Source organism: Strix uralensis, chromosome 8, assembly GCF_047716275.1.
Source record: "Strix uralensis isolate ZFMK-TIS-50842 chromosome 8, bStrUra1, whole genome shotgun sequence".
NCBI lineage: Eukaryota > Metazoa > Chordata > Aves > Strigiformes > Strigidae > Strix > Strix uralensis.
The window spans coordinates 2452390-2480009 of NC_133979.1; the positions used below are offsets into that span (position 1 = coordinate 2452390).

Genomic DNA, 27620 nt, shown 5'->3' on the forward strand with positions numbered 1-27620 from the left:
GCCTCCCTTTAACTGCTGAAATACAGCGTTCCGACAGCTTTTCCACGTGGACCACCTGTGTATTGACAGGCTCAGTTTAACGCAGATGTCAGCTAAGTAAGAAATACATCAGGATTTTGGAGAAAAAAAAGGCCTCATAAATATATCTGGGATTTGTAGAGTGTGTCCCCTGACCACCAGTTCCCGTGGATGCCGATGGCCCGTAACCCCACGGTCCTGAGTCGCGTCGACACTGAAGCACTGGGTGTCCCAAATCATCCCCAGTGAAATGACACATTCAAACTTTTTTCCCCCCAAAACCACTACACATGTACAGATTTCAATCTACATGCTAGGCCACTCCTTTCTACCTTGCCTGCACAGTCCCCAAGCAAACCCTTTTAAAGCAAGAACAAACTCAAGACACGTTTGAAGAGATGTTTTGCTCTGGAACGGTGAGAAGAGCTGTTGTGGTGGTGGGGGGTTGTGCTACCAGCAAACTTCCCGTGCTTGCCCCTGCGGGAAACACCATCCTGTTGGACAAGAAGCAGCTGAAACACGATCCCTGCCGGGACTGTGAAGGGCCAGCGAGTACACGCATGAGAAAGGAGCTGCGCTCGCTGGGTGTGCACTGCCTGAATCCTCCCCAGCCCTCCAGGAGCGTGTGGGAATCTCCACACCAAGGCCGGGAAAAGCCCCAAACTCCTCTACCTTGACCCAGCTGGAGGAAGAGTCTCTTGTCAGCATGGATGAGCACAGTGGTGGCCGCCAGCTGTGGCTACAAGGGCTTATAGAGCTGCTGGGGGGTGTGCCCTGGGGATGGGCCACAACCACAGCCCAGCACAGAGCTACCTGTACGGCGCCGAGTCCAATTTCAAGTGCAGTTCGTCACGGGGGTGCTCAGACACATCAAACAGGCATCAGCGATGGGTAATCTGGCACCAGAGGCTAATTGGAACACAACTGAATCTCTAAAGGAAGGCCCCACATTTGAAAATTAGGTCAAGAAATGGAATTTCTTCCTGCTAAAATCCTGGCGCTCAAATATAGAACCAGTCACCCAGCTTCAAAACATTCCCTCAGGAGAGGGAAAAACAGGGGAACAGATCAACACCTAAAAACCCATTAAGAGCATCAAATTATGGTGTGATGACTTAAGAGTTTTTCTCTGTGGTCTCCTGCACCTTGGCAGCAGTGGGCTGAAACTGCGGCACGTACGGCACAACAGCTTTGTACTTAAGGCTGCTTTGGATAAACGCATTTAAATTAGGTGGCGTGCGCTGAAGAAACCCCCCATCTGTAGGTAGATCGGCTGTGTGGAACTGACACATCACCCCGGAACTTGCTGTTAAAAAAATGTCATTTTCTCTTTCCTCCAGGGACGTTATCCCTAGGTAACAGAGGCTCCGCTCAGGACTATCTCCGTCTGGGAAAGCGTCATCCTGATCTGAAGGCTCTGAAAATCCTTCTGAAGAAATAAGGGAGAGGGAAAGAGTCCTGCCAGGCTGGCTGCCAGGCGGCTCGGGTAAGATGAGGAACGCGCCGTTCCCCACCTCCCAGGAGCGACAGGAGAAGGCTCCCGGGACTAAGGACTCTTGGGCTAAGCAGCATCTCTCGAAACAACTTCCAAGCTTCTCCTCCTGTTCGTAAAGCCCGCTCAAGCTGGAGCTACCGACAATAGTAGCGTATTTAACATCGGACTGCCTCGTCATTTCCCCACCCGTTTGGTCATCGCGGGAGCTCTCGGAGAAGCTGCTGCTGTTGAAATGGCTGCTGGAGCACGCAGAGTCACGTTCGGAGTCTTGAGGTTTTGTAAACATTGAATCCAGGACTAAAAAATCTTGTGCATCTTCTTTTTTCGAGGCTTTAGTAACACTGATGTCTTCCAGCACTATTTCTGGTTCCAGAAGAAGAGGCTCAAATGACATCACTTCGGGGTGCTTGATAAAAAGATGCTCAAAAGTTTCAGGCTAGAAGAAAAGATATATTTTAATGCTCATCTATTATTTAATCACTTTATTTCAGTAGGGAACTACTGATTTTAAGACTCACAGCCAACCCCCCCCCCCAGTTTTAGTACGAATATGCAGTTGAAAATCCTCTAAAACACATTTCCTCTCTTCTTTATGTCTGGGCGGAGGTGAAGAAGTCTTACACCCTTAGGTGACCTTGGCTTTTTGGTTAGATTGTATAAAAAACAGACTTTAATCATTTGCATGTCAACTAAAGTCACTTTCCCTGCTGGGATTATACTATTTAGGGTCAAATTCAGCCTTTCTGTAATATTTTTAGAGTGTTCCCATCCGAACAGCAGCTGTATGTTTGAACTGCATGAAGAGAACCACACGTTTGTTTGAGGAATGTGTGCTCTGCTATTACCTAGTATGTAAAATGTAAAATATACAATAATGTGAATATACAATAGCACGAACTGACAGCAAAACTGCAACTCCTAGCTACACAGGAAAATTCGCTTGAAAAACATATATTTCCTAATGAATTCAAGACAAAATAAATAGATAAAAACAGATTTTGTGTATATTAGCAAACCATATTTTACAGCAGGAAAGCTGCCAAAACAACCAGGAATGTGTCAAAATACTCAAGACTAGTATACAATTATAGAAAAGAGTATCTGGCATATCTTAGGCTACTACTTCAGGCTAGACTAGCTAGCGGTAAGGCCTGTGCCCCCACGGGGCGAGCAGGTTCCTGACTGCTTTGGTCTGTCCCTTCCCACACCCAAACCAACCCGCACCCCCAAATCTCTCCGAGTCCTCAAAATCACTTCAATAACCGCATGTAAAATGAACCAGCTGCCGAAACGAGCTACTAGAGGCTGCTACAACAGCGTGTACATCAAGCCATAAGAACTGTAACTGGTATTGCCTGGTGAAAACCACCTCCCCTCTCACAGGAGGCACGTACCTCTTGCTGCTGCGAGCAACACAATCAAGGGAAGATAATACTCTAAATGCAGCTCTGGAGTACCAAGCACCAAATGTGCTGTGTTAAAAATTTATAAAGTAATGATCAGATGTTGACTCAAGGGGTTAATATTGATATGTACCAGGAGAAGTTCGACATCAAACGCCTTCAGAAAGGCATCGGAGCTATTTATGAAATCAGCAAAGGACTAAGGAAAAATACCACACACGTACTGTACGCTGCTTTTTCTCCTGGAAATTCCACATACAAAAGCAGGGTTTGGCCCTAAAAACACAGTTTCAAAGAACGTGTTCTGGCCCTGGACACTCATGAAGTGGATGAGAGATGATCGTGGTGATCTGAGGACAGGCGTGGTGCCTTCAGTGCAATTAATTTAAGCAACGCTTTCCAGGAAGAGGAGCACAACATACAGAAGGGGCACGCTCTCTAACGAGCTGTCAAAAACCACGGCAAACTTCAATCTCTTTCATACTTGCATGCACCATTTCTTTGCTGTTAATTATGGAACAAGGCATCTGAATAATGAGCAGTATCACCGGGGTATCACTCTACCCTCCTTTCCTAGTTCAAATTTCTAATTTCCTAGTTAAACCCCCCAACAGAAGGATTTCCAGGAGCTTTGTTTCACATAAAAGCAGACAGCATGGTGCAGCAGGGAAGTACTTTAGCAAGTTAAAAAGCCACACAAAATTAGAAGTAAAAAAAAAAATAAGTAGAAACTGCCCTAACACCACCAAAACCAGATTTTCTGTGAGGATTTCTGGCTTGTTTTTTCAAACATGAATCTGATGTTAGAGATGATTCAGGCACCTGCGCTGTTTAAATGATAAGAAGTGGAGAAGCCATAGGAATAACACGCACATTGGTATTTTTGGGAAAAAGCAAGCAAGCAAGCAAACAAAAACCAGCGAGGCACAAGACACACCCAGTTTCGGCATTCTCGGAGTTGCTGCTGCACCCAAATGCACATAAAAAGGCCAAAAGACCATAATGGGACAAGCAAGTGCTTGTGCAAATAAGAGATTTGATCACTTTGATGTGCCTGGAGCCAGTGGCGACTCCCAAGCTAGCTCTTAATTAGAGCAAATACTCAATTAGAATAAAAAAAACAACTCTCAAGTGAAGTCTGTGCCTGGGCAGAATGTGCCCTCGAGCCAGATAAACCCCAAAGCACTCTGATATCTCTGCTTCCAGGGCTGCACCCAGGGAAGGGCCCAACTCTTTCAACTCCTTTGCAAAGCCAGGGCCTGAAAGGATCCAGCCCTCTGCCAGTCAGAGCCTTAGTCAGCAGGGCAGCAACAAAAACTACACCACCAAATCTATGGGCTTCTGCCCGGGCAAGAGACAAACCCTGGTTTGGTCTGTAAGATGGCACTTGCTCCTCACTTCTGCAAGGGCATTTTAGATTTTTGACAGAAGTCCTTCCAGGATTTGTTATATTTAAACAAATGAGCGTTGTATTGTATCTGTGCTTCCTGTCTTCTGAATACAAATAGAAAAATCTTCTAACAGTTCTGCACAGGAAGCCTGGGAGCTGGCCCAATGGTTCAGCAGGCAGTGCCCATCATTAGACTTCAAAGAACATCCATTCTCTGTTTAAATGAAATTAAATGAAAGATGCGAAGAGAAACCTTCACTGGGAGCGCAAATTAACTACCTGAAAAATCTTCTGCCATTAGATGCTGTTTCTTTTAGAAGAGGCCTGCATTTCGATTCGTGTCTCAATACACCCCGTTGAACTCGGGGACCAGGAGCAGCTTTGAGTGCTGGTGCAACCTGGCGAAGTCCAAGTGCTTGTCCCAGGTGGTGCCATGGCAGCTCCCGGAGAGGCAGTTAACCCTGGCAAAGACCGCGGCCTCTGGGACGCACACGGTGCTCACCGACCTGCGCAGCCATCACACCTACAGGATTCTGCAACTAATTGCCCTGAAATTTAAACACCCGCTACGTTCGCCAGAGGTGTCAGTCTCAGCTCCTGGCCCGTTTCCAGATTTGAGCTTTCTACAGCCGAGAGAATTGCTGCCCTGCTGACTTCAGAGCCACTTCCCTCAGGATTTCAGGCAGGGTCTAGTAGGGAGCAAACAGCACTCACACCCAGGGGGTGGGGGAAAAAGCATCACCAGGGAAATACACACCTTCTGAAAATTAACTCCTTGCGCCCAGGAGCAATTCTTGGGGTTTGGAACATCTTCCCAAAACAGTTTCTTCATTCTGAAATATCAGGTAAATTCTGGAGTTGGTACTGTTCTCGTATATTCTGTACTGCTGTCGTTCCCCTGCGCTACGTCAGGAACGGGATCTGTGCCATTTTATTTATCCAGAACACTGGACAATGAAACAATCATTTTAGGTATTATAGATGGCTAAAATTTAATAGAAAAAATAAAGAAATAAAGAAGTGACAAACCAGGCGGCAGTCATGCAAAATATAAAAGGTACAGGCAGTCTCTGCTGAGTATGACCCCAACCCACCTTCCAAAGAACTCAGTGGGATTTTTTTCCAGTGGGCTCAGTCTGTGATGACAGGTCAATACAGAACACAGTGTGCTACAAATTCAGAGCCCGTGACACTCATTAGCTTGCCCACAAATCACCCTGCAGAAGTCAGGAGCCCAGGGGACAGGCCGAGGTGATACCTCCCAATGAAAAAGAACGGCAGCGATTGTCGTCGTACAGCAAGGACACAACCCGAGAGGGCAGCGGCCTGACCTCCCCCGGGTAACCAGCCTGGGCGCTCAGGACCCTTTAATTCTTGGTGCTGTATTGCACAGCAGCCGCTGCCTTTCAGTACAGTACATCAAATATATGATAAAAATAATTCCTGGCTTTCCCCAGCTCAGCAGATGGCATCACCTAAGCTGCACCGCCACCTTCTAAAGCCCTTCTGGGACTTTCATACAGCAACAAACAACTCACCTTTGGTGCAAAACCAGCAACGCTCCAAGCAACAAACCAGAGGTTGAAATAACTATTGGCAGAACCATGTAGAGGCTGGCATTATTCTCATTTTCATATTCAACTGGAAATAAAAGGAATTCAGGTAATAATGAAGTAAAATAATTTGTCTGTCAACAAATAGTTTGCAATAGGGAAATAACAAACAGTAGAAACAATAGCTTAAACAGAAAAAAACTTGATAAACAGTTTTATTGCACATCAACAAACCCCTACCTTGAGAACAAATAGACAAAAAGGAAGGAATTATTTTCCTTCCTTTTATAATTTTTTTTTCCCTTCCTTTTAATATTTTATCCATACACTGAGGTGACTCCCCCATCCCTGCGGGAGGTGCCCACCACTCCCTTGCTATTAGGAAATGAAATGAGAGCATATGAAATAATAAAATGGTGCACAATTGGAGAACAAAGAGCCACGGGGACTTAGGATCTCAGCTGTTAAGTCAGATGCATGGGAATTCAGGTCCCTCACCCAACTGATCCCACAGAGAGTTTTCAAATTAAAGCAGCTGAAGTCTAGATCACTGTTTAGAGTTGTATAACAATTACTTTATTACTGATGGTTTTTTCTGATAAAATACAGACTTCTGCATTTAAAGTTTACTTTTACAAGCTCCTATTTCATAAACAACATGGAGAAAGATCCTGTAAGTCACCTTTGGTAAACTGATCCGTTGCTCTGGATTTGCCAACTCCTCCCGCAAACACGGGGTACAGGCTGAACTGGTACTTCTCGATCAGAATAAAGTGATCTGGAAAGAGGAAAACAGCCTTTTGAACCACAACTTTTAAACAGTTACCACCACAGAGGCTCTGGTCACGTACCAGAGTTCAGCTCAGCCCAGAGAGGGGAGTAACAAAGGCCATCTTTTATAGATACCTACTTTAATATCAGAAGATTAAAACTATTAATCTATACTGGATCATCGAGCATTATTCCGCCGTGGAATTAACACCTTTATGGAGCTATTTTAAAATTTTCTAAGATTAAAACGAAACTACAAATGGAATGCACATGCCAACTTAGATAATTAGCTGGTGTACTCAATATTCCAGAACTAATTTCATTGTATTGCCAAAGAATGAGCACACTCCTGAACTTCACTCCTTGTTAACCTGATTATTAACGCAACAGCCAATCCTCTAATGATAATCAAGAATTGCTCTACTGGTCCTTTGTATAAAAGCCACCAGAAACAGGGAGGGGGAGAAAAGGAATTCGAGAGCTCAGTAATGCCACAATTAACATAATGCATTATAAGTGCACACTCACCATAAATATAATATTTAGTAATATTTGGAGGAACTCGCACCCATTTCATCTCCTCTTCTTTGTTAAGGTTCTTCCATTCAATAACAAAAGATGTTATCCCATAGATTCGAGGTGAAAGTGTCCAAATCAAGATCACACAAGTGCTGTTCACTGGGTAAGCGCTGAGCGACCGCACGACGTTCACTGACGGAACAAGGAGAACAGAGGTGGGAATTACAGGAGTGAGATGAGAGCTGCTGAGCAGGGGAGATGTAACACCATAACCTGCAGGCACACAAATGACTGCTACGGTTGCAGCGCTTCCTCAGTTACTTGTTTGATTATCTGCTATGTAATAAAGCCTGATCTTTGCATAAGCCAGCAAAGCTTGGTTTACACCATCTAGTCCTGAACGCTAAACAGACCAAGTTTTTTACCAGACATCAAACAAATACCCTGAATCTCATGTGCACCTCCTTCATTATCACTCCTTAACCAAAAACTTATCAACAACTACTGAACTGTCAACATTTAGCTAGTAAAGCATGCACTGAGAATGCTGTAGGGTCAATCCTACTGAATGTCTCTAAATAATATACCCAGATAACAATCCAGTCAGACAAACGCTTCCCACTACCTCTGCTGCCAACCACAGGGTTTCCAGAATACGCTTACACACAATATCAGAAAGAATTTTATCCATAAAAATGCTTTAACAATTGCATTACAGCAGTAAAGTTCTACAAACGGACTGCAGTAATGTTTCCTACTGCATGTGAATGTTACACAATTGAAGCATTCAAATGCCCCAGCCTTTATTTTATTAATAAAGCAGAGTGCTGCCGAATCAATGACGAGGCTGCTGAGGAAGTAAAGCCAAACCTCTGAAAACTATGTACTCTGGCAGCCCGTCAGGTGTGCAGCCAGAGGAACAAGACCATATTTCATCTTGGAAACAGCAAAACATTCCGTAGCAGGAATGTTGGGTGTTCCCGAGACAAAGTAGATGAAAGATCAGTAAGATTTGATTTTTCTTTGATTAATTACTTTAAATTCTGTTAGTGGAGGGAAGACAGCCCAGTGAAAGACGACTCTTTTCCCCGCCCAAAGATCACTAAGATTTTCATGCGATGGAAATTTCATTTTTCAAATAGCTCTGTTGGTGAGAAACAGAATCTGTTTCCCATATACAGCTGAACGTATCATCATAAAACATCTTTTTATTCTAACAAAGGGAATTTTATTACAAAGAAAGCTTTGTCCAAAAGCATCACAAGGATTCCCAGCATCTTCCACATCTCAGAATAGTTACTAATAGGTGTTCTTACCTGTGCTCATTTGCTGTGATAGAGTTAAATTAAAATTAACTGAAGAAACTCCAATTGAATTCATGGCTAAAACCGTAACGGTGTGTGTGTGTTCAGTCCAGGGAAATGAACAGGTAGTGCCATTAGCAACATATTCGGACCACGTGGTGTTTCCTGATGTCTGGTGGTTTATAACGTATCGGCTCACACTGCACAAGGAGTGATTCTTCGTCAGTGGCTGCAGCAAACATTGGCATTAATTAATTTCCCAGTCCTTCATTTCAAAAGCAGATGCTATTGGGGCAGAAGACACTGTTCCGACGCTAAGAAGACACAACCCAATAAAGATATTCTACAGACCAGTTCCTGTCCTTTCAGCAAAGGCACCACAGCCCATTTCAAGCCTTCACTGCTTCCGTCCCTCTCCCCAAGAGCGGACACACTCATTCTCTCCAGTGGAGGGCGGGCAGGGGGGACAAGGAAATACCAACTTTCAGGCTCCTGCAGTAACTCACTGGTTTATGTCAGTATTTTTCAGGATTGAAAAAGCAGAACAGATGACTGTTTGCATATGAGACATGGGCAAACAGGAGCGGGCAGCCACTGATGTACTTTTTCCCTCTATCCTGCATCAACCTTTTAACGCGGTTGGGGTGTTGATAGAGCAGCTGCCTAGGAGCCAGTGGCCCCTTCTGCTCAGAGATCTTGCTCAGCAGGCCTTGGAAGCTGAAAATGTATCTCAGAATCACAGAATCCCAGAATCATCTCAGTTGGAAAAGCCCTTGAAGATCCTCCAGTCCAACCATGAACCTCACACTGACCGTTCCCAACTCCACCAGATCCCTCAGCGCTGGGTCAACCCGACTCTTCAACCCCTCCAGGGATGGGGACTCCCCCCCTGCCCTGGGCAGCCCATTCCAACGCCCAACAACCCCTTCTGCAAAGAAATACTTCCTAAGAGCCAGTCTGACCCTGCCCTGGCGCAGCTTGAGGCCGTTCCCTCTTGTCCTGGCACTTGTTCCTTGGCTCAAGAGACTCATCCCCCCTCTCTGCACCCTCCTTTCAGGGAGTTGTAGAGGGCCATGAGGTCTCCCCTCAGCCTCCTCTTCTCCAGACTAAACCCCCCCAGTTCCCTCAGCCCCTCCCCATCAGACCTGTGCTCCAGACCCTGCACCAGCTCCGTTGCCCTTCTCTGGACACGCTCGAGTCATTCAATGGCCTTTTTGGAGTGAGGGGCCCAAAACTGAGCCCACTCATCGAGGTGCGGCCTCACCAGTGCTGAGTCCAGGGGTAAGACCCCTTCCCTGTCCCTGCTGGCCATTATTTCAGGAATAACGGGACGTTCCCCCATCTCCCACACACAGTTCAACCTGGCTGCGGTTTGTGCAACTCAACCTCTGCAAGAACAACTTGACCATAACCTCAGATGGGTCCACTATACAAAACTCAGCTGGGTTCAGGGCTGGCCCAGGAGCTTCCCAAGGCTGGAAACATGCCTGCTGCCACTGTGCTAAGCCGCACCTACCTCTCAACCACCCAGAGCAACCACACAGCACTAGGAAAGTTTTTATCCTACTACATTACTGTAAATTTGGTAATGACTAGGGTACAAAATCAGATCGATGTGTGCCAGCTAGCTACAGGGAAGATTACAGAGAATAAAAACAGAAAGGGGGAAGTAACAGCAGCAGAAGGAAGTAAAGTCAAGCCGGGCAGAACCATCTCACCTTGTATCACAGTGTTACAACCAGTATTGACCAGCGACCTCCACCTGCCCCTGGTATTAGCCAAGCAAGAGGCAGCCACACCAAAGAAGCTGTATCCTAAGGGAAGTCCCTAATAAAGTCCCCAAACCAGCGACTGCCCAAGTTTCCCCCCAGGGCCGTACGTGCTTCTCATACTCCCTTTGTGGCAGTTCTACCAATGGTTCTTGGATCAAAATGAAAGACCAAAATATAAGTGCTCTCACCTTCCATAGGAGCGTAACGTTCTTCTGCCTCCTTGCCGGATCTTCAACAATTATTCTCCAAAATTCGGGGCCTTGTAAGGGAGCTGCAAAATTACAGAGTTTTGAAAGAACAGTGTCGCACCTTGGTCTGGAACTGGACAGACCATCAGAGCACCCTCCGAAACCGCACGTACCTCTGATATCTTTCACAAGTGTATAGGCTGATCTGCTCCAGTTGCTCCAGTAACCCCACCCATCCAGCTCTCGGCACCGGACCTGCACAACGTACTCAACACAAAGTTTCTGAACTTTTATCACAGCTGATCTTGTTGGTGCATTTGAAACTTCATAAAGCTGTAACAGCAAACAAAATATTTAGAGTGAGAACAAAAGGCTGATAAGAGTCCAAACTCCTGAGAATGAATCCAATGAGAAAGTGGCCTAATCAGTAATATTCCTTTGCTAGATAATGCAAATGCTTATAACTGTGATTCACTGCATGCCACAAATTCCACAAACCCCAGCTAATGCACTAAATGCTGCAACAATTCATGCTTCAATCTAGATGACAAAAGACAGTACCTCCCATGCAACTTCTTTCCTGTTCACAGCATACCGAATCTGGAATTTAAGATCATTGTTTGTAAATACTGGGTTTGTCCAGCTCACATTCAGCAGCCCAACATTCCTGGTGATTTCTGCTTTAACATTGGAGGGAGGAAGCGGCTTCACTAGAAAATTGAAAGAAAAAAAAATTATTATGTCTGCTCTGACATTTCCCACTAAATCCAACCATCGTGGTTTACTTTCTTCGGTCCCGAGAGTGGCAGGTAACACACCGTGGCCTCTGCTATTCCAAGGAACGCTGGGCTATAACGCAAACGTAACAATCACCAATCCAGACCGGCCCTGTCACTGCGGACAAAAGCACTGCTGACTGAGAAAGGCAACGTTTGTCTAAGGGGAAATTCATTCTGATTCTGACACAACCTAAAATCACCAGAGAAAACCTTAAATTGAAATGTCAAAAATCAAAGTTTCTTACAGAATACAGATTTTATTAAAAAAATTAAATAAATCCATGGGCATGTTTCTGTACATTTCATTTTAATTTAAACCACAATAGCTTCTCATTGGTCCCAGCACCTGGTACCTCCCCTGGTCCCAAGAGCCTGGGAGTGACGGGGTGCACCCCTGTGGAAAGCAGCACACGCACAGCCCAGCAAGGCAGCTCCTGGGAAGGATGGTGACAGTCATTATGCAAGGATTAGTGGAAATATTAGTTAAGTTTTTATTTTACTAAGAGGAAATTCCACCAAAATTGAGCTTCTCCAGCAGACTGAACACAACTGCCACAAAGCCCTAGTTTGTTAAGAAAGCAAAGTTAGAATAAACTTGTTTTGACTAATTGGATGGTGAATGAGGAGAAAACAACAAGAAAATGAAATAAGCTTTAAATTTTGGGTGCTGCTAGAATGAGTATGTTTTGGTTTACTATGATACAGAGCAGCTGTCATCCAGCGTAGGTCAAATTTATTAATTGCTTTTTATTTAAAGTGGTGATTCGAATAAACCAGACTTGTAAAGTTCTGCTAGAACTCCGCAGTGGGCAGCACCGCACAAAGCCGGCACCTCTCCCCAGGAGAGCAGAGCCGAGGGCCACAGCCGCCGTGTGACGAGGTGCCAGGCCCTGCTGGCAAACTGCTGAAGCATCGACACCCGTCAGCCCTCACACCACCCTCCTCGCCGACGCCCAAGGCTCCCAACAGTTCTCTCATCGTGGGCGAACTTGCTCATCAAAAAGGCACAAAAACCCCTTCTTGAACAAGACAGGGGCAAGCTTGGAAACGACCAAAGTAACAGTAAGAATAATTCCCATACCCACTTAGCTATAATGTGCTGAACTTTGCCTTTCCTTCCCGTGACATTCACTTTTGCTTACTCTATTTAAAATCTGAAATGCAAAGGATAGTTTGGTTTTAATTTACATTCTCCGTATGCGTGCTTCCCCCACCCAGAATAGATGAATTTAATTATTCTGCTTCATTTCCTGAAGCACTTCTGTGGTCGAGCTGCCATGTTTTCTCTCTACATTATGTTCACATTTGTGTCCAAAAACACACAATCCAGTGAACAGTCTGAGTCACAGACCAGATAATAAGATGTGCTTTGGACATTTCGCAGTGTCTGAAAACACTCAGACACTGTTCCTGCCTCTTGCTTTTATACAAATTTAAGGGATCTGTGTGTCACAAAAGAAACTTTGCAAAAGCATGCAAGGGCATGAACAGTCCCTGTGGTTTTAAATAAATATATAACTGTGTAAGTAATACATATAGTGCTACACTGGATCAGAGTATAAACTTAACAACTAACGGAAGACTTGATAAAAATCAGATAACCGAGAACCTTAAAAATGAGGCGGCCTTTTTGAATAGAATACTTGCATTTTCTGTAGATGTCTTTGCAAAACACCCAAGAGGATAAACATGCAAAACTGGATGTTTCGTTTTATAGGTATTAGCTGCAGTTACAGTCTGCTCCTGTGCCAAGCAAAATGTATGGAAATAACATTTAATCCAACGCCTTTCAGAAGACAGTATCAAAGTTCTTAGGTTTCTATGTTTTTGCCACAATCTAATTTATTTAAAATGCTATGAAGAAGTACTTTACCTACACCATATAAGGAATGAAATCCAAGGTCACAAGTGAAGAAAGACGTGCACGAATCTCGACCTACCCACATCTGCTGGAACGACACAAGTTGGTGAGGACTCGAGTGTTCCTAGTAAGTGCTTAAACTCTATCCACATGGTATATCCAGATAAAAGAAAAATAGGCTGAAATGTGCACTCGTAGGAATGATTCTTCTGTAAATGGCATTCTTTCACCTCTGATTTTGGAGAAGTACTTGGAAAGTCAGAACAATAAATTCGGCTCCTTAAAAGAGAAAAACCATTTAATTAATACATTGCAACTAGAAGCTGCTCATGGCATCAGTAAAATAGAACTCTGAAAGCAATTAAAACAAATGGTGTCACTGGAACCATCTGGGGTTTTCTGATGATTATTTGGACAGATCTTGAACTTGCATCTGCACTAAATGGATAAATAACACTGCAGCGTTAATCCTCAAAGCTTTGGCTCTTAGCCTGAAGAAAGCAGGACATGAAGGCTCTCCCCGGTGTAAAATCTTTTGGTAATAGGCTAATGACAGGAAGAAATGGGTACGACAAGGGCAGGCATCTCCAAATACTCATAAATCATGTAACTTGAGCGGTATGTATTAGCAACAAGCATAGCAAGGCAGACCTCCAGCCAAGAATAGCACTTTTGAAATACCAACTCCCATCCAGGGGAAAGCTGCCCCACAGACCCATCGGACACGCACAGTGAAGTCTCCAGGAGATGGAAATCCCGTAAAAATATCAATTCCGGAGGGTGGCATTAAAATCCCCCATACACTCAGTATCGCATCTGGCAACAGAAGAGAGGAGACCTGGACTCTGGATAAAACAGCACTGGACATCTTATCAGCAATGGAAGGGAAAGTTTTCACATTTTCTCCTAATTTATCCTAGGCTTGTGCATGGCTCAGCTTGTGGTGAGCGTGGCCAGATCGGGTATTAGTTACTCAGCTGAACCACAAAGGTTACACTTAGCTGAATCTCTCCTCTTCCTGCCAGCATAGCCAACACTGATTAAACTGGTGCCTTGTGTTTTGAAGGTTTAGCTCAGCATTCTCTGTTTTCACAGGATGATCATTTCTGCGCTGTTTCTGTTGGCAGCACTGACTGTAGAGGAAGATGTAGTAACAACCCAACGAAAACAAAACACCAGCAGCAAAGCTATCACACCACATTACTGTAAGCACTGGATTTCATCTGTAAAATGTCACCACAGTGGTAACTAAGAGGAATAGCTGTGTGCTCCTGGAAAACCTGACGTGTCTCATGTCGATGAAAGACATCTGACTTCAACTTGTATCATGAGGACGTGCCTACGTCGAAGCAAATACTACCAACTCCAGCGTATTTATGGTGCCTCTTACAATCAAGCTTGGGCAATTAAAAAACCTGATCATCTCATTTGGTTTCAAGCTTGTAAACGTTCAAGTTCTTTTCGTATTTTTGCTCCCAGTGAGCAATAGAATGTTATGCAAATGCTACTGGTGTTTTCGTAACTATAAATTTTAAAACATCTTCAACTTTTTGGGAGTTGCTACATTCATGTGGTCCCCCATGATTTATTTTTTTTTTTAATTTTTTCTCTTTCAGATCTTACTATTAACAAACCAAAAAGAGAACAAAAAGAAAGATTGCAATAAATACAGCATCTGGGAAGCATTTTCAGTCTGTACTAATGTTCACTGATCTAGCAGGAACACTGTAAGAAACGTACAGATTATCAGTTTGTATCAGAAAACAACACTTTTAGCTAAACCTGAACAGTGAAAAAGTGGGAATAAAAAATGTGGCAAGAGCAGTGCAGTTTTTATTTCAAGCTCCCTTCTCAGCAGGACACTCATTATATTCACATTGTGAAGACAGTCAAAACAAAACCTACCTTAGCAGTCAGCTAGTCACTAATCCTGCCCTAAAAGCCTCCCTCCACTTGAAATCTCAAGCATTCCAGTTATTAGTTTAGTTCACAAACTCCTCAGAAATATTCATCTTGGTACTATGAGAGTTCAAAACTTCAATCCACCTCCAACAGAGAAGACAGTCCAGCTTTCCAAAGGATTAGGTCCTTAGCTTGTTTGCCAAAACTTCTGAATATCAGTCCAGCAGAGCAGTAAAAGTAAAGAATTCTTCCTCAGAAAGGGTTGTCTGTCTGTCTATCTTGTTTATATAAAGACTAACATGGTTCTAGGAAACTCCCAAGCTCAACATATTAGTAACTCAAAGGGATTTTTTTAGTTTTATGGTAAAACAATACTGTCACAGGCAACATTTGGGCACACGAAGGAAGATAAGGATGATCCTACCACTGATTTAATGATCAGGTTCATATTTTGCAAACAATGTGTTTGCTCCACACCACACATTTTATAATCACATCTATTCAGAATTCTTTGTGCAACTCCAGAGCAAAGCTTTCCAAACATAAAGAGCGTGTTAAAAGCTATAAGTACCTGTGGTATCTTAACTGCAAGGAACTCCCCAGGAGCAAAGTGTTTGGGTTCACAGCCCATCTGCAAGTCATTTTAGTTAAGTACCCATCCGTTTCACACGTGATGTTGATATTCACATCTAATTAAAACACATTGAAAGTTTATTAATAAAGATATAATTGTTTATACAAAAAAAATGCATTACAAGTCATAACTGCTCAATAAAAGCTAACTGGAGGTTAAAATTGAAATATTCTGACCTTACTAAATTAAAATGCACCAAAATTATAATTTAAAATTATCTGGAATCTTACCTACTACATATAATTCAGCGTATCTATGATGGCATTCCCTATTTTGGTGACAACAGTATAATGCGTTATAGAAGAAACTTCCTCTAGGTTTTGTTGCTTTCAAGTTGAAAAGAGTAACTTTGCTTACGCGATCATTCACAAGCGTATACTGACTTTCTGGGATTTCTTCTGCTAAATTCAGCCACCAAACAATCTTCTTGGACACTACAATCTTGGTTTTGTTTTTATAGATGCAATGAAAGGAAACGTTAGAACCAACACTGGTCAGTATCTTAGGAGGGAAGTACAGGACTTCAGCTACACAGAAGGGGAAGAAAAAGAAAAAAAGTTCCATTGAGATTAGAATCTGAACAAAAAACCCCATAAAAGCGTATGTCAGTAGAAAAATATTATTATTATCATCCAGTTGTATTTCTAAATTTCCTACTTCTTAATTACTATTAACAACTATAGGGAAATAAGCCCTTGACTGTCTCCCTCTGTATCTGACGTTTGTAAATTCTGATAAAAATAATCCTTAACATCCCGAGGCAAACAGGAATTAAATGAGCAGAAAATCACTGGAGGGTACAGTGAAAGCGATAGACAGCAGCACAGGGGAAACAGGGAATCATATGGGCTCCTGTAAATGAAATCTTGGGAAACTAGATTAACACTGCTGCTTTTTACTCAGCCCACTTTTTTAAGGCATTGGGTCAGCCTATTTAAATACTGCAACGAGTCCTTGCAACCTAGAAAGTAACTCGTCTCACAAACACATACACCCCAAATTTTAAAATCGTCATATTGTCCTCAGGTAAAAGCGAGAGAAGATCCACATAAGAGAGGAGCGATGTCTGGCTTTGGGGAAAAAAATAAAATCTCTTTGACCCCTGCAAGGATGATGGAATCATATGTTAGCTGAAGCATTACTGTAATACTGGAACACAGGTTTTGAGAGAATTGCTGTTCAGAACCGGGGGAGAGGGAATGAAAAAAAAAATTAAAAAAACAACAAAAAGGAACCCTTCCAGCAGTTACTACTCCGGCTCCTGTTGGAAGTCAGCAGGAGATTAATGCCTCACAAACTTGTTTTACAAGCTCAGCAGTGTAGTTAATACCAAATGGCAGCGGTGACACAGTCAGTAATTCACCTAGGCATAAAGACACTGGATTTGCAAAGCGTGTAAACACACATAAGCTCAGCCTCAATGAGTCAGGTCCCAAGGGAAGCTACAGGTGTTATACACCTGCTGAAAAGGAACAGTTTGCCAAAGACTGACCCAAAGCCAGCAGGAAAATCCTTAATAGGTCAGGTTTGCTTTCCACAGTTGAGGAATCATGTCAGATATTTGCAGGATTTTTCCAAAATACAGGCTTCTCAGCTAGCAGAGCAGACTCACAATACTGTCATTGCCAAAGACTTTCATGCTAAATAGAAATGAGAACACGAAATGGGTCAGCTGTACAAAACTGTAAGTGCCTGATGGCAGGGTTTACTCTCGGGGTGTTGATGTGCTGCCGCGAAGGCAAGGCAGTGCTCCTGCACCAGCGGCTGCGCGGCTCCCCGGCTCTTCCCCCGGCTCAGCACACCACTGGCCACTGGGAGAACGTGCCAGTTCGAGCTTCCCGCAGAGAAGAAATTAATCCCTCTACGCTGCCATCAGGTTTGTCGCAACGGGATTATTTTGCTGATGAGATGTATGTTTAATACAATTACACATCCCATAATAGGCTTAATAAAAAATAAACAAACAGTATCTACGGCACCTCTTTTACATCCAGATTTCTCAATACACTCCTAAACCCTTCCTGAAAATATCAGTGTATGCGTATGTGAGAGAAAGAACACATGTATTTACTCCCCCAAAATTCTCAAACTTATCTAGTTATATATATGTGTATATATATACATACACACTTTAAAAATTTATTTTAAATTTATTTTATTTTTAATTTATTAATATTAATTTTAATTTGTGTATATATATATATAGATATAAATCCAAAAGACTAAGGGTCAGTTAGGCCTCTAATCTATAATATAATCAGGCACCCTGTGTTTCATGCTCGATTGCCATGGAGGTCTGTGTATTTCCAGCTTTCTCGGAAGAGAGGTCCTGCACAGGTCAGTGATGCCCTTGGTACTCGATTTAGGCACATACATTACACTATTTAGCACACAGTAAGCAGGTGTATGTGTAAGTGCCTGGGTAAAACTCTAGCATTGTCATGTGAGAGTTCAGAGGAGACCTGTGACAGCACAGACCAAAACAGAACGTGGAAAAATACAATGCAAAAAATCCTGAAATCTTTAGGCTGACCCAAAGCAGCTCAAAGTGAATCCTGATAACTGACGAAGGATTTGCCAAACAAAATTTCTTTCCCTTCCTACATGACCATGAATAAAGAGCCATTATGATCTATCATTTTAGTAGGAGCTACGTCGGTATAAGGGAGCTCAGTAAATCATAAGGGCCCCTTCACTCCATCCAGGGGAACTCTTACTGTGTGCGACACGTCAGGAACTCACCCTATTTGGGTGGTAAACTGATTACAGTATGTAAGATTATATGCTTAACACTAAAGCCACACGCTTTAAAAAAGCATTTAAAACCGACTGACTGGGGCTATTATGCAGTTTATGAACAGGGCTCAGCAGAACAATCCAAGATGGATTATGTTAAACCAACAAACCCAAAACTGTTCTGTGCTAGTTCAGCTACAAAGCCTCATACTAAACTAAAAGTTAGAGAAAGCACTGGGAGAAAAATCTTGTATTGAGTAGAGGTTAAACGCTGCCAACTGCCTTCTGAAATGGAAAAACTCTTTGAAAAAGAGCTTTTTCTGGGCCTGAACAGGTGCTTGGTGAGCAACAGAGCCAGACAAGGAGGTGTTGTGGAGCTGACCGTGCAGTCTACATGCATTAGCCCAGAACTCTTCAAATGCAAGTCTTGTACAGAGGAAAGAGCAGCATCACAGGCAAAGCCATGCAGAAAGAGAAGCAGAAGGGGAAAGAACTGCCACAGGATTTTTCAGCCCAACTGATGCATACTGTCGCTCCCTGGGTAATGCACACTCTCAAACACTCATTCCACAAACCAAACCAAACCGGGGAATCATTTCTATTCCAAAAGACTTCTTCCTGCCCGTAAGCGACTGCACGTCACCCACCTCCCAAGTTGAGAGAATACGGTGTGCTCCAGTCACTCCAGAACCCTGGACCATGATGATTCCTGCACCGCACTTGAACTAAGTATGACGAATCAAACAGTGTGCTGTCTATGGCCAGTGAGGTTTCTAGCGCAACGTGAACCACCTGTTGGATTATCAGAAGCCATTATTGTTGTATAATGAAACAGGAAAAAGAAAGAGACAGAAGGAACCAAAACAGATTAGTCTAGAGAGTAGATTTTAGGTAGCAAGTTGGGTAAAAAAAAGCTTTTTTAAAATTTACTGTAAATCTGAATATGGTAGAGGTTGCACACCTCTGTGGAAAACGTGTTATTTCATTATGGACTGCTAGTTAGCAGCTGCTTTTTATTCTAGAGCCAGTTGCATGGTAGCGAAAAAGCAATTCACTAATAAAAGCTCTGAATATTAAACACAGACACATGTTTCATGGAATTTGGGGTTTGCTGAAAGGAGAGAGCTTTGCCTTTAGACTTCACAGAATCTTTGCCTTTAGACTTCACAGAATCTAGCATTTCATCCAAAAAGAAAGATGGGGGTTTGTTTGTAAGGCCCAACAGGAGACAGGTCCTCCATCAGCACACAGTGGCTCTCCTGGAGTAACAGAGGCAAAGCCCAGCGTGCCAGCTCCACCACGCTCCACTGACGCTTACCAGGCTCTGCTGGACACACCAGCTCCGGAGAAACCAGTGTGCCAGGCCCAGCTCCCCCACACCAGCCACCAGAGCCACTGCCCAAGGACAAGGAGGGGGGTAAGAAATCCTGGGCTCTGGAAGAGACCCACCGACCTCCACTGCTCCATCGTAAAACAGAGCTGACTCACCTGCCAACCATTTTGACCTGAATTTGCAGAGATCTTCACTTCATACCGAAGCGGGTATGGCATCAGCACAGGGTCAGACCAGCAGATCTTCACTTGACCTTTCTCTGTCATTTCTAGATGCAGGTTCACAGGAGGTTCAGGCTTTACTGCAGACAAATTAATTGACAAGTTTACCACTAACCTTATTGCCCATGACCACTGGTGGTGATGGGTCTTTACTGATTCAAAAGTCTCTTTCACACCTTTTCTTTAAACTCAGTTTTCAAGAGCTGCTCTACAGTTAGTGTATGACAGAGTAATGTGTAATATTGCCAGAGAAGTGTACCCTGGCACTGTTAGATAGTTAGTTATCAGGACATGCTGTTTGACCTAACGCTTGCCTTAGAACTACATTAATTTCTTGGCTTGGGCCATGATTCTTCCCAGCAACCAAGCACTAACTTACTTGTTTTGCTGAAAAGAGGACTGAGAGGGATGGAAGTGCTGAGCAAAGCAATTTAATGTCTCCTTAGGAGACAGGAAAATGTCCTCATATTGTACACAAAGAATTTCTAAATGCTCCCATCCCCTCCACGGTGATTATGGTTATGAAAGAAGGTCTCCAAGGAGAGCTACACTAGAGCAAAGTAAAAATGGTGGGTTTCAGAAATTTCCCACAAGGGTGAAGAGAAGTCTCTGGAGAGGGAAACGATAGGCAACATAGAGTGATGATTAGGGTTACATTCACTCTTCCTCGGATAAAGGCAAGGAACCTAGATCCAACTTTGACTTGTTCCCGAGACCTTTTCAAATCACTGTGTAAGTAGAGTGTCTGTTGGTTGACTTGTCCTCATTCACAGCTCTGAGTTTGCCTGGAATCTCACTCAGTTTACCAAAACCTCCTATTATTTTCCATACAAATTCACTATGCTAAGTCCAATCCTATTTCAGTATTACTTACATACCATCTCAAAGCAATTAACTTAATGAAGACCAGCAGGAAGTGATTTGGGAGGAGGCATAGCTTTTATAACAAAAGCCAGGAACTTTTACATCGCACTTTCATGAATCTTACAATACAGATAATGATGTCTGTTCTACTGATGCCATCTGTTCTACTAGTATCATCTATAAGCAAGTGCAACTCTACATTACACAAGCATTCATCATTTTACTTTCAAAGTAATTTTTAATTGAGCTAAATCCTGGTAGAATATATACTAATATTATGCATTTTTAAAACATACTTCACTAAGCAGAACAAACTAATTATGTAATTTTCAATACTGGCAGACACTACTCTGAATTTTTAATTTTTTCCTATAGCAGAATTTAAAAGCAGCATGATAAAAAATGCAACCTCTCATCTTCAAAACTAGTCCACATGGAGACTTTTAACTTATTCTGTCCGCAAAGCCCAGCAGTTTGGAAGAAGTTTATAAAACTTTTATTTTTTTCCCCACAGTTGACAGAATCCCTGCCTTTTTGAAATTTGCCAAGACCTGCAGTAACTGTGCATATTGGATAGCAACACATCTCAAATTCATGTCAGTATAATTTGAACTTGATTAAATACAGAGGAATGTTTTCCAACTTGGAAAACGCTGGTAGTGTACGTGTAAGGAAGAAAGCATCAGGATGACAGAGCTGCTTGAGAAAAGAGGTGGGTTTATTTGCTAAGTCACTTTAGGAACAGCTTTTTTTCCCCTCACTTTTTAAGTCCTCAGCAACACAGACAGATAAGCTCCAGCACTGCCCCAGCCTCAGGCACAGAGGGGTGCTGATGAGAAACGGAAGCTCGGGTATGTCGACAGCCTGGCCTTTGCTCAGTATGGTTTTGTGCTAGAGCCCAGACAGGCATTAGGCAGCTAAGAAATGTGTACAGCACCACCCTGAGCAAGCGAGACAGCACCAGGGAGCCTCTTCCTGTTCTGTCTGTGCCCTCCTTCTCCAGAGAAGACATCCTGCTGCGGTCCTCCATGAAAAAAGGTTTAAAATATAGGTCATACTTACCTATGTCTATGGGCCTGACTGACATCAAAGGTGACCACAGAGGTGTCACACCAACCATCACCTTCAGCCACAGGATGTAAGTGTAGTTGAGTCCCAGGGAAGGCACACAGCACTCACACCGGTCATACGCCCTACAGTCGCACTCGGCAACCGTGACAGGCCCCTTCAGAGAGCTCGTGGATACATCTCCCACTGACAGCTCTGATCTGCAAGGGAAAAAACAAACCATAGAACAAAACGAGATGGTATTTCTTTCTGTATCGCAATAGAGGAGGGTTTGTCCATCTGGATAAGGTTTATTTACAAAGAAAAAAAAAAAGAAAAAAGTAAAAAAGGCAATGATTGCAACCAATTGGTTTTACTTTGCTGTTTCTCCCTTTTGAAATGGTTTCCAAGTAAAGTAGTTAAGATGATTTCATGAAAAGTATTCCTAAGGTTTGACTTTAAAACAAATGTGTTACAATACTAGATGATATTAGTCAGACTAGTTTCTGATTCCTGAGGGTAACTATTACTAGATACTTCTTAGGCACATGAAGTTAGTTTACCTTACAGTGGATTAACTGGCAGCTCTCTGCCACCCCCATAGAGATTATGTTCTAATTCCTATTCACGAGGCACTGAAATTAAATCTAAACAATTCAACATACCTTCCAGCTTCTGCTACAATTAAGCATTACAAGTAATATATTAATCAAAGACAATTACTCAAGTGAAAAACAAGTTTTGGAATAACAAAAAGCTAAAGAACTCCACCATTCAGAACACATTTTAGTACTCATTTTCAACAACTTATGGTATCTGGAAAAAAGAAAAAAAAAAAAGACACCTGTATTCTCTAAAAGTCTTAACACTGTGTAGTTAATTCCAAGATAAGGCTTTAATTATTTTTACATACAGCATGTTTGTCTGTTAGATAGTCTGATGTTTCCTAGGAAAGCAAATTATTTACTCACACACATTACTACTATTGTCTTGGACAGGCTCATGGAAAGTATTTAGTAAGTAACTCATTGCATTTTGCTTTGATTGCCTCTCAGAGTAAAGCTCATGGGACTATTTTTGACTGAATGTTCAGATGTAGTTTCAAGGGGAGGTTTTTGCCCCTTTTTTTTTTTCCTTTCTTTTAACACTCCTTCCTTGTGAGTTTAACATAGACAGTTTTTGATTACATAATCCACTGCAAAAATTCTACGGTCTAAGATAAACTTTTGAAGTTTTAAACAACTCATAGCTGCATGGGCATAATATATGTTTCATGAACAGTTTAATTAGGTTTTCTAATAATATGATTTCAACACATTTTAAATGAAATAAATGACAAAGCAGCATATACTGATACAAGCATTATGTCACTTGATGTTAGTAAGTGTTTTGTAGGATACAAAAAGAACATAGGCATTCATGTTGAAATACAGGCTATGACATTTAGTTTGTATCTCTAGAACATACACAGTTTTCCTTGGGTCAACTTGAAGAAGCAGCATGAAGACGACCCATACTACTTCCCATGGCCACATCAGTTCAAAGATGCTTTTCAAGTATGTTTTACTGGCATTTTTAGAGCAAGCCTTGTGTGTACGATTACTTTTTATACATGTTTTCAATCTCCATTGACTTTAGACAAACAATTCTTGATTTATGAAATAGATACCACAGTGGGCACAAAGCTGCTTCTCTACTGAGAGCAACCAGCAGTTCCCCAAGTGTTCTTCATTCCCATCTCTAGTCCACAGATATTCTCTGGGCTCTTTCAAACACAGCCACACATTATGGTGTGCTGCAGGTATTCAGTGACACAGGCCTCCTTAAGGTAGTGAATTTAAGAGTGTGAATACTTTGTGGCCAAACTTCTCACAGCACCAAAGCCAAGACAAATCCTGACAGTTAAACCATCCTGGATTCTTTCCTGCTTTTGACATTTCATCCTTACAAAAAAAAAGCTTACATTTTGAATTGTTCTGAAGTAATTTTGGAATTATTTCTGTATAGCAAGGGTTTTATTAATTCAGAGAAATAAATTGAAGTTAATAGATTAAGAACCTTTCTGTAAAGGTTTTAAATAGTTTTACAGTTGGTATGACTCATTGCAACACTTTAATTCAGGGAAGACAGAGAACTCTACATCAGAGGAGAAGAAAGGACAAAATTTTCTGCTTTTTTTGGTTTTAGCCAACCTGGTATCTAGTACATTTAATCAACTGTAGAGCACGGGAGAAATGGGCGTGATTCACTGATCCTGTTTCCGTAATCTGCCCTACTTAGAAAAGGTCAAAAACTGAGGAGAGGTTGGAAGCAAACAAAGGGCTGATGAGTTATGGGGAAGAACACAAGCAAATTGTGTTGACTGGGACCGCAAGGGACCCCACAGCGTACGCACGTGGATCTCCCTGAATCGGGGCCCCACTCCCCTCATTGTTCATGGATCAACACACACACATTACACATCCACTTTGTTTTCAGGACACTCTTTGCAGCTGGTAACAAAAGGATTTTCAATAACGCTATTCCCTCGTAGCACCTGTACTCTACAGTAATGACCCCATAACCTACGCAGGTTATATATGAATATATACATATGAATATGTAGTTTACATTTATTATACAGTCAGTCAATACTGACATTCCTAAAATAATTTTTACCAGGACTCACAGACATGGGAATTATAGAACTTTATGCTGATGGTATCTGGCAGACATACAGTTTTTAAATCACTTGGACTATTTTTGTTTTTACAGTTGTGGCTCCACTTCCTTCTCCTGAATTTCCTTTCAAAGACTTCGCAGAATTTTCTTTTAAGTTTCCCTGCCTTCTATTGTTGCTCACAGATTTTATTAGTCTCAAAAACCCCACAATCCATCCATAAGAATGTAGTCATCTCATCAAACCATGTCTTTAATTTGATCTATCTGGAAAGCAGTTACTACCACACCACCCTCCCCATCTTTCTCCTAATCATTATTTCAATTTCTCCTAATAATTATTTCAATTTTTAACTGTCAAGAATTTTGACAAAATTTCTAATTTTGCACCCAGAAGACCACTTGTGTACAGGGAAAAAAAATACTAGAGAGCTCCTGCCCATGTTGTGTTGTGCCAGTATTGTGTTTCAGAGGCCACTTATTTGGGAATAAACAGGCACAGGTCATTGTTTCTCCCTGCTCCCACCACACAAGCCTTTCCATTTATTTCCTGTATAAAATGCTGCGTGTAGGACTGCAAGTGTAACTGGAGGAAACCCTGTGGCTCCACGCCAGGCAGGTCTTCCACCCTCTGTGACAGAGAATTACCAGTATCTCACGTCTATGCTGCAGATTCCTCTTACAGCTCCCTGCCTCTGCAGGCAACCAGGGCAGAGCAAGGGGTGAGACCGAGCTACGTTATCAGATACAGGTCCACTCCTGGAGGAAGATATCCAGGGACTAGGAAACAGGGTAACGAGCTCCACATTTCAGTGACCTGGCAAGCCACAGGGACTGGGGTAAGAGAACACATCGATGGAGGACACAATCAAGAGGGGCCCCCACGTCAACTTATTCCCAATTGCTAAGCCTAGGCTAAATGTATGAGACCTGATTACAAGCAAAAGAACAGAAAGGCAAAGTGTTCTGGAGAACTGCGGTAGCCTGGGATTGCAAGCAGCCGGTCATCTTCAGTTTGGCCGCAGATGGATCCAGTCACAGAATAACCATTGTTCCTAAACTGTAGATACTGACTTTAGAGCATCTTATGCTTACAAAGCCCTCACCAGTTCCGGAGAGGTCAGTGCCTTCATTCGGTGGAATGAAAGGAGAAATTTTGGGTAAACTTAAAGCAACGAGCTATTAAAAATGAGAGTTTTCCATCACACTTGCAGCACACTGAGAGAAGCTATAAATCCTGGTTCAACCAGCACTTTACATCACACAACAGTGACCAGATCTAAAGCCAGATCCAAGTTGTGGTGAGGGGAGGGAAAGATGGGAGGGCTTATAAAATCCATGACTATATACTCTGTCCCCATTCCATTTTATGGTGCTGGCTGCTGGAATTGGAGAGATTTGTCTTGGCACAGAGAGGTAAGCAAAAATCAGATAGGTACTAAGCATATGACCTTGTGTGAATGGATTACTGGAGCCCACCTCGGAGATTGAAAAGAAAACTAGTGAACTGGACTTAAGTTTTAATGGCTGGCAGGGAAGGGAGGGACAATGTGCAAAGACAATGTGACTTGAAGCTGGAAACATGGGACTAAAGCAGAAGGGGAAAAAAATAAATACTGCCTGCCCTGAACCACAGAAGTAAATGACACTGCAACACGGGCATGTGCCCAAGGCTGAATTTTCTTTTCCACCCCAAACACTGTACTTTTCAGTTGTGCACAGATAGTCCCTTTAACACCTTAACACTTCCTAAATGTTTTGTATTTTGGTGCACAATTCAACCATACTTCAGGTGTTATTACTTATGCTAAATTAATCTGTGGCCCCGTGGTGAGCTTTTAGACTTTAAATCAGACACTGGAGAATGTCTTTACTGAATTTCAATTTCTTGCAATTGAAACACCTAACCAAAAACAAAAGGTCAAATTTGTTTTAGGAAGAAATACATGATCTTCTACAATTCCTCTAATTTCAGAAGTAGAACACCACATTTAGTAGCTACATTGAGGCGTATCAGAAAGAAGGTCACCATTGTAACTCTGCTTTCAATATTCCTATATCCTGTGTTTGTGCAGGCGCTCCCTTTATCAGGAATTGACAGAGCAAAGCTGTCTGGGGTTCCAAGGATTTTCAATAATTATATCTCAGTGTAGTTGACAGTAGTAGCTCTAGGACTATACTTATTTGAACAAGTTGCCCCGTTAAACTGCAGAACATCTGATGGCAGCCCAGCTGCTGAGAGGATAAATCTCTAACGAAAGGTTAATGTCCTCCAGCTGAAGAAGGCTCACTGTATAACTGATGCACTCAGCCAAGCCACCAGTCTTGAGGCAATCTGCAGGATTTATCCTTAAAAACATGGGAGCCTAGGCCCAGAACTAAAGGAGAGCCTCACAGGGACTTCAAAGAGGTCAGAAATATGAGTACACCCTATACATCACCACCTGCTGAAAGGGCAGATTGTGTCAGTGCTCAAAATTAAACTGGGAGCATTCATCTGTGTCACTATGAAAGGATCCCTAAGGCTAAGTGATTTTAGTTAATGTAATTAACCATCAGGGTTTACAGCATTCCTAGAACACATAAAACTGGAGAGATCATTCACTTTTGGTAGGCAATTAACCTAATTTGTCTAATTAAGTTTCAGAATGATCTTTCTCCTCCCAAAGACACGCTGCTAGGGAAGGTAAAAGCCCTATCACTACCCTGGTTTGAGGCTCCTACAAAATAAGATGTCATAGCCCTGTTTGGGACAGAACAAAACATTTTATTTTCAAAGGAACTTGGTATCATCTACAAGCAGGCAAACTGGATGTGTCAAATAAGAGGATACTTCTTTAATGCTGAAAAAATTAAAAGCTGTGGAGGACCCAAGCTTTTTATTTGTAGATTCTTCCAGGTCATTATTTTTGTACATTGCCTGTCCTATATGTGAGAATTCTGGCTCGATCTCCAGACTCCCAGGGAGTAACACATGCCAGGAATGCATATTTTTAAAACTGGGAATGTTTTCAAGGTATTTTGGCTCGTGTGAATAAAATGTTAAGGTACCAGCAAGCCAAGAGGGAAAGCTGTCACCTTACCAAAATCTGAAATGCTTTGCTAGCTGTTCCCCCAGAACATAGGGACCCTAAAAGAAAAATATTAGTATGAAACCTGGGGAGTGAAACAA

General features: G+C 42.5%; 1 protein-coding gene across 1 annotated transcript in view; it reads right to left on the reverse strand.

The window, feature by feature from the left end:
• Window positions 1–856: 856 nt before the first annotated feature.
• LEPR (leptin receptor) overlaps window positions 857–27620 on the reverse strand; it is a 32406-nt gene continuing 5642 nt past the window's right edge. The window contains exons 4-18 of the mRNA XM_074877158.1: window positions 21806–22011; window positions 19814–19959; window positions 18973–19117; window positions 15820–16116; window positions 15527–15644; window positions 13133–13332; window positions 10975–11123; window positions 10587–10746; window positions 10414–10496; window positions 8466–8682; window positions 7159–7341; window positions 6542–6637; window positions 5845–5947; window positions 5064–5139; window positions 857–1949 (exon numbers count right to left, since the gene is read on the reverse strand). Coding sequence (XP_074733259.1) covers window positions 1134–1949; window positions 5064–5139; window positions 5845–5947; window positions 6542–6637; window positions 7159–7341; window positions 8466–8682; window positions 10414–10496; window positions 10587–10746; window positions 10975–11123; window positions 13133–13332; window positions 15527–15644; window positions 15820–16116; window positions 18973–19117; window positions 19814–19959; window positions 21806–22011 — 2995 coding nt within the window. The 3' untranslated portion in view covers window positions 857–1133. The remainder of the gene's footprint in view (window positions 1950–5063; window positions 5140–5844; window positions 5948–6541; window positions 6638–7158; window positions 7342–8465; window positions 8683–10413; window positions 10497–10586; window positions 10747–10974; window positions 11124–13132; window positions 13333–15526; window positions 15645–15819; window positions 16117–18972; window positions 19118–19813; window positions 19960–21805; window positions 22012–27620) is intronic.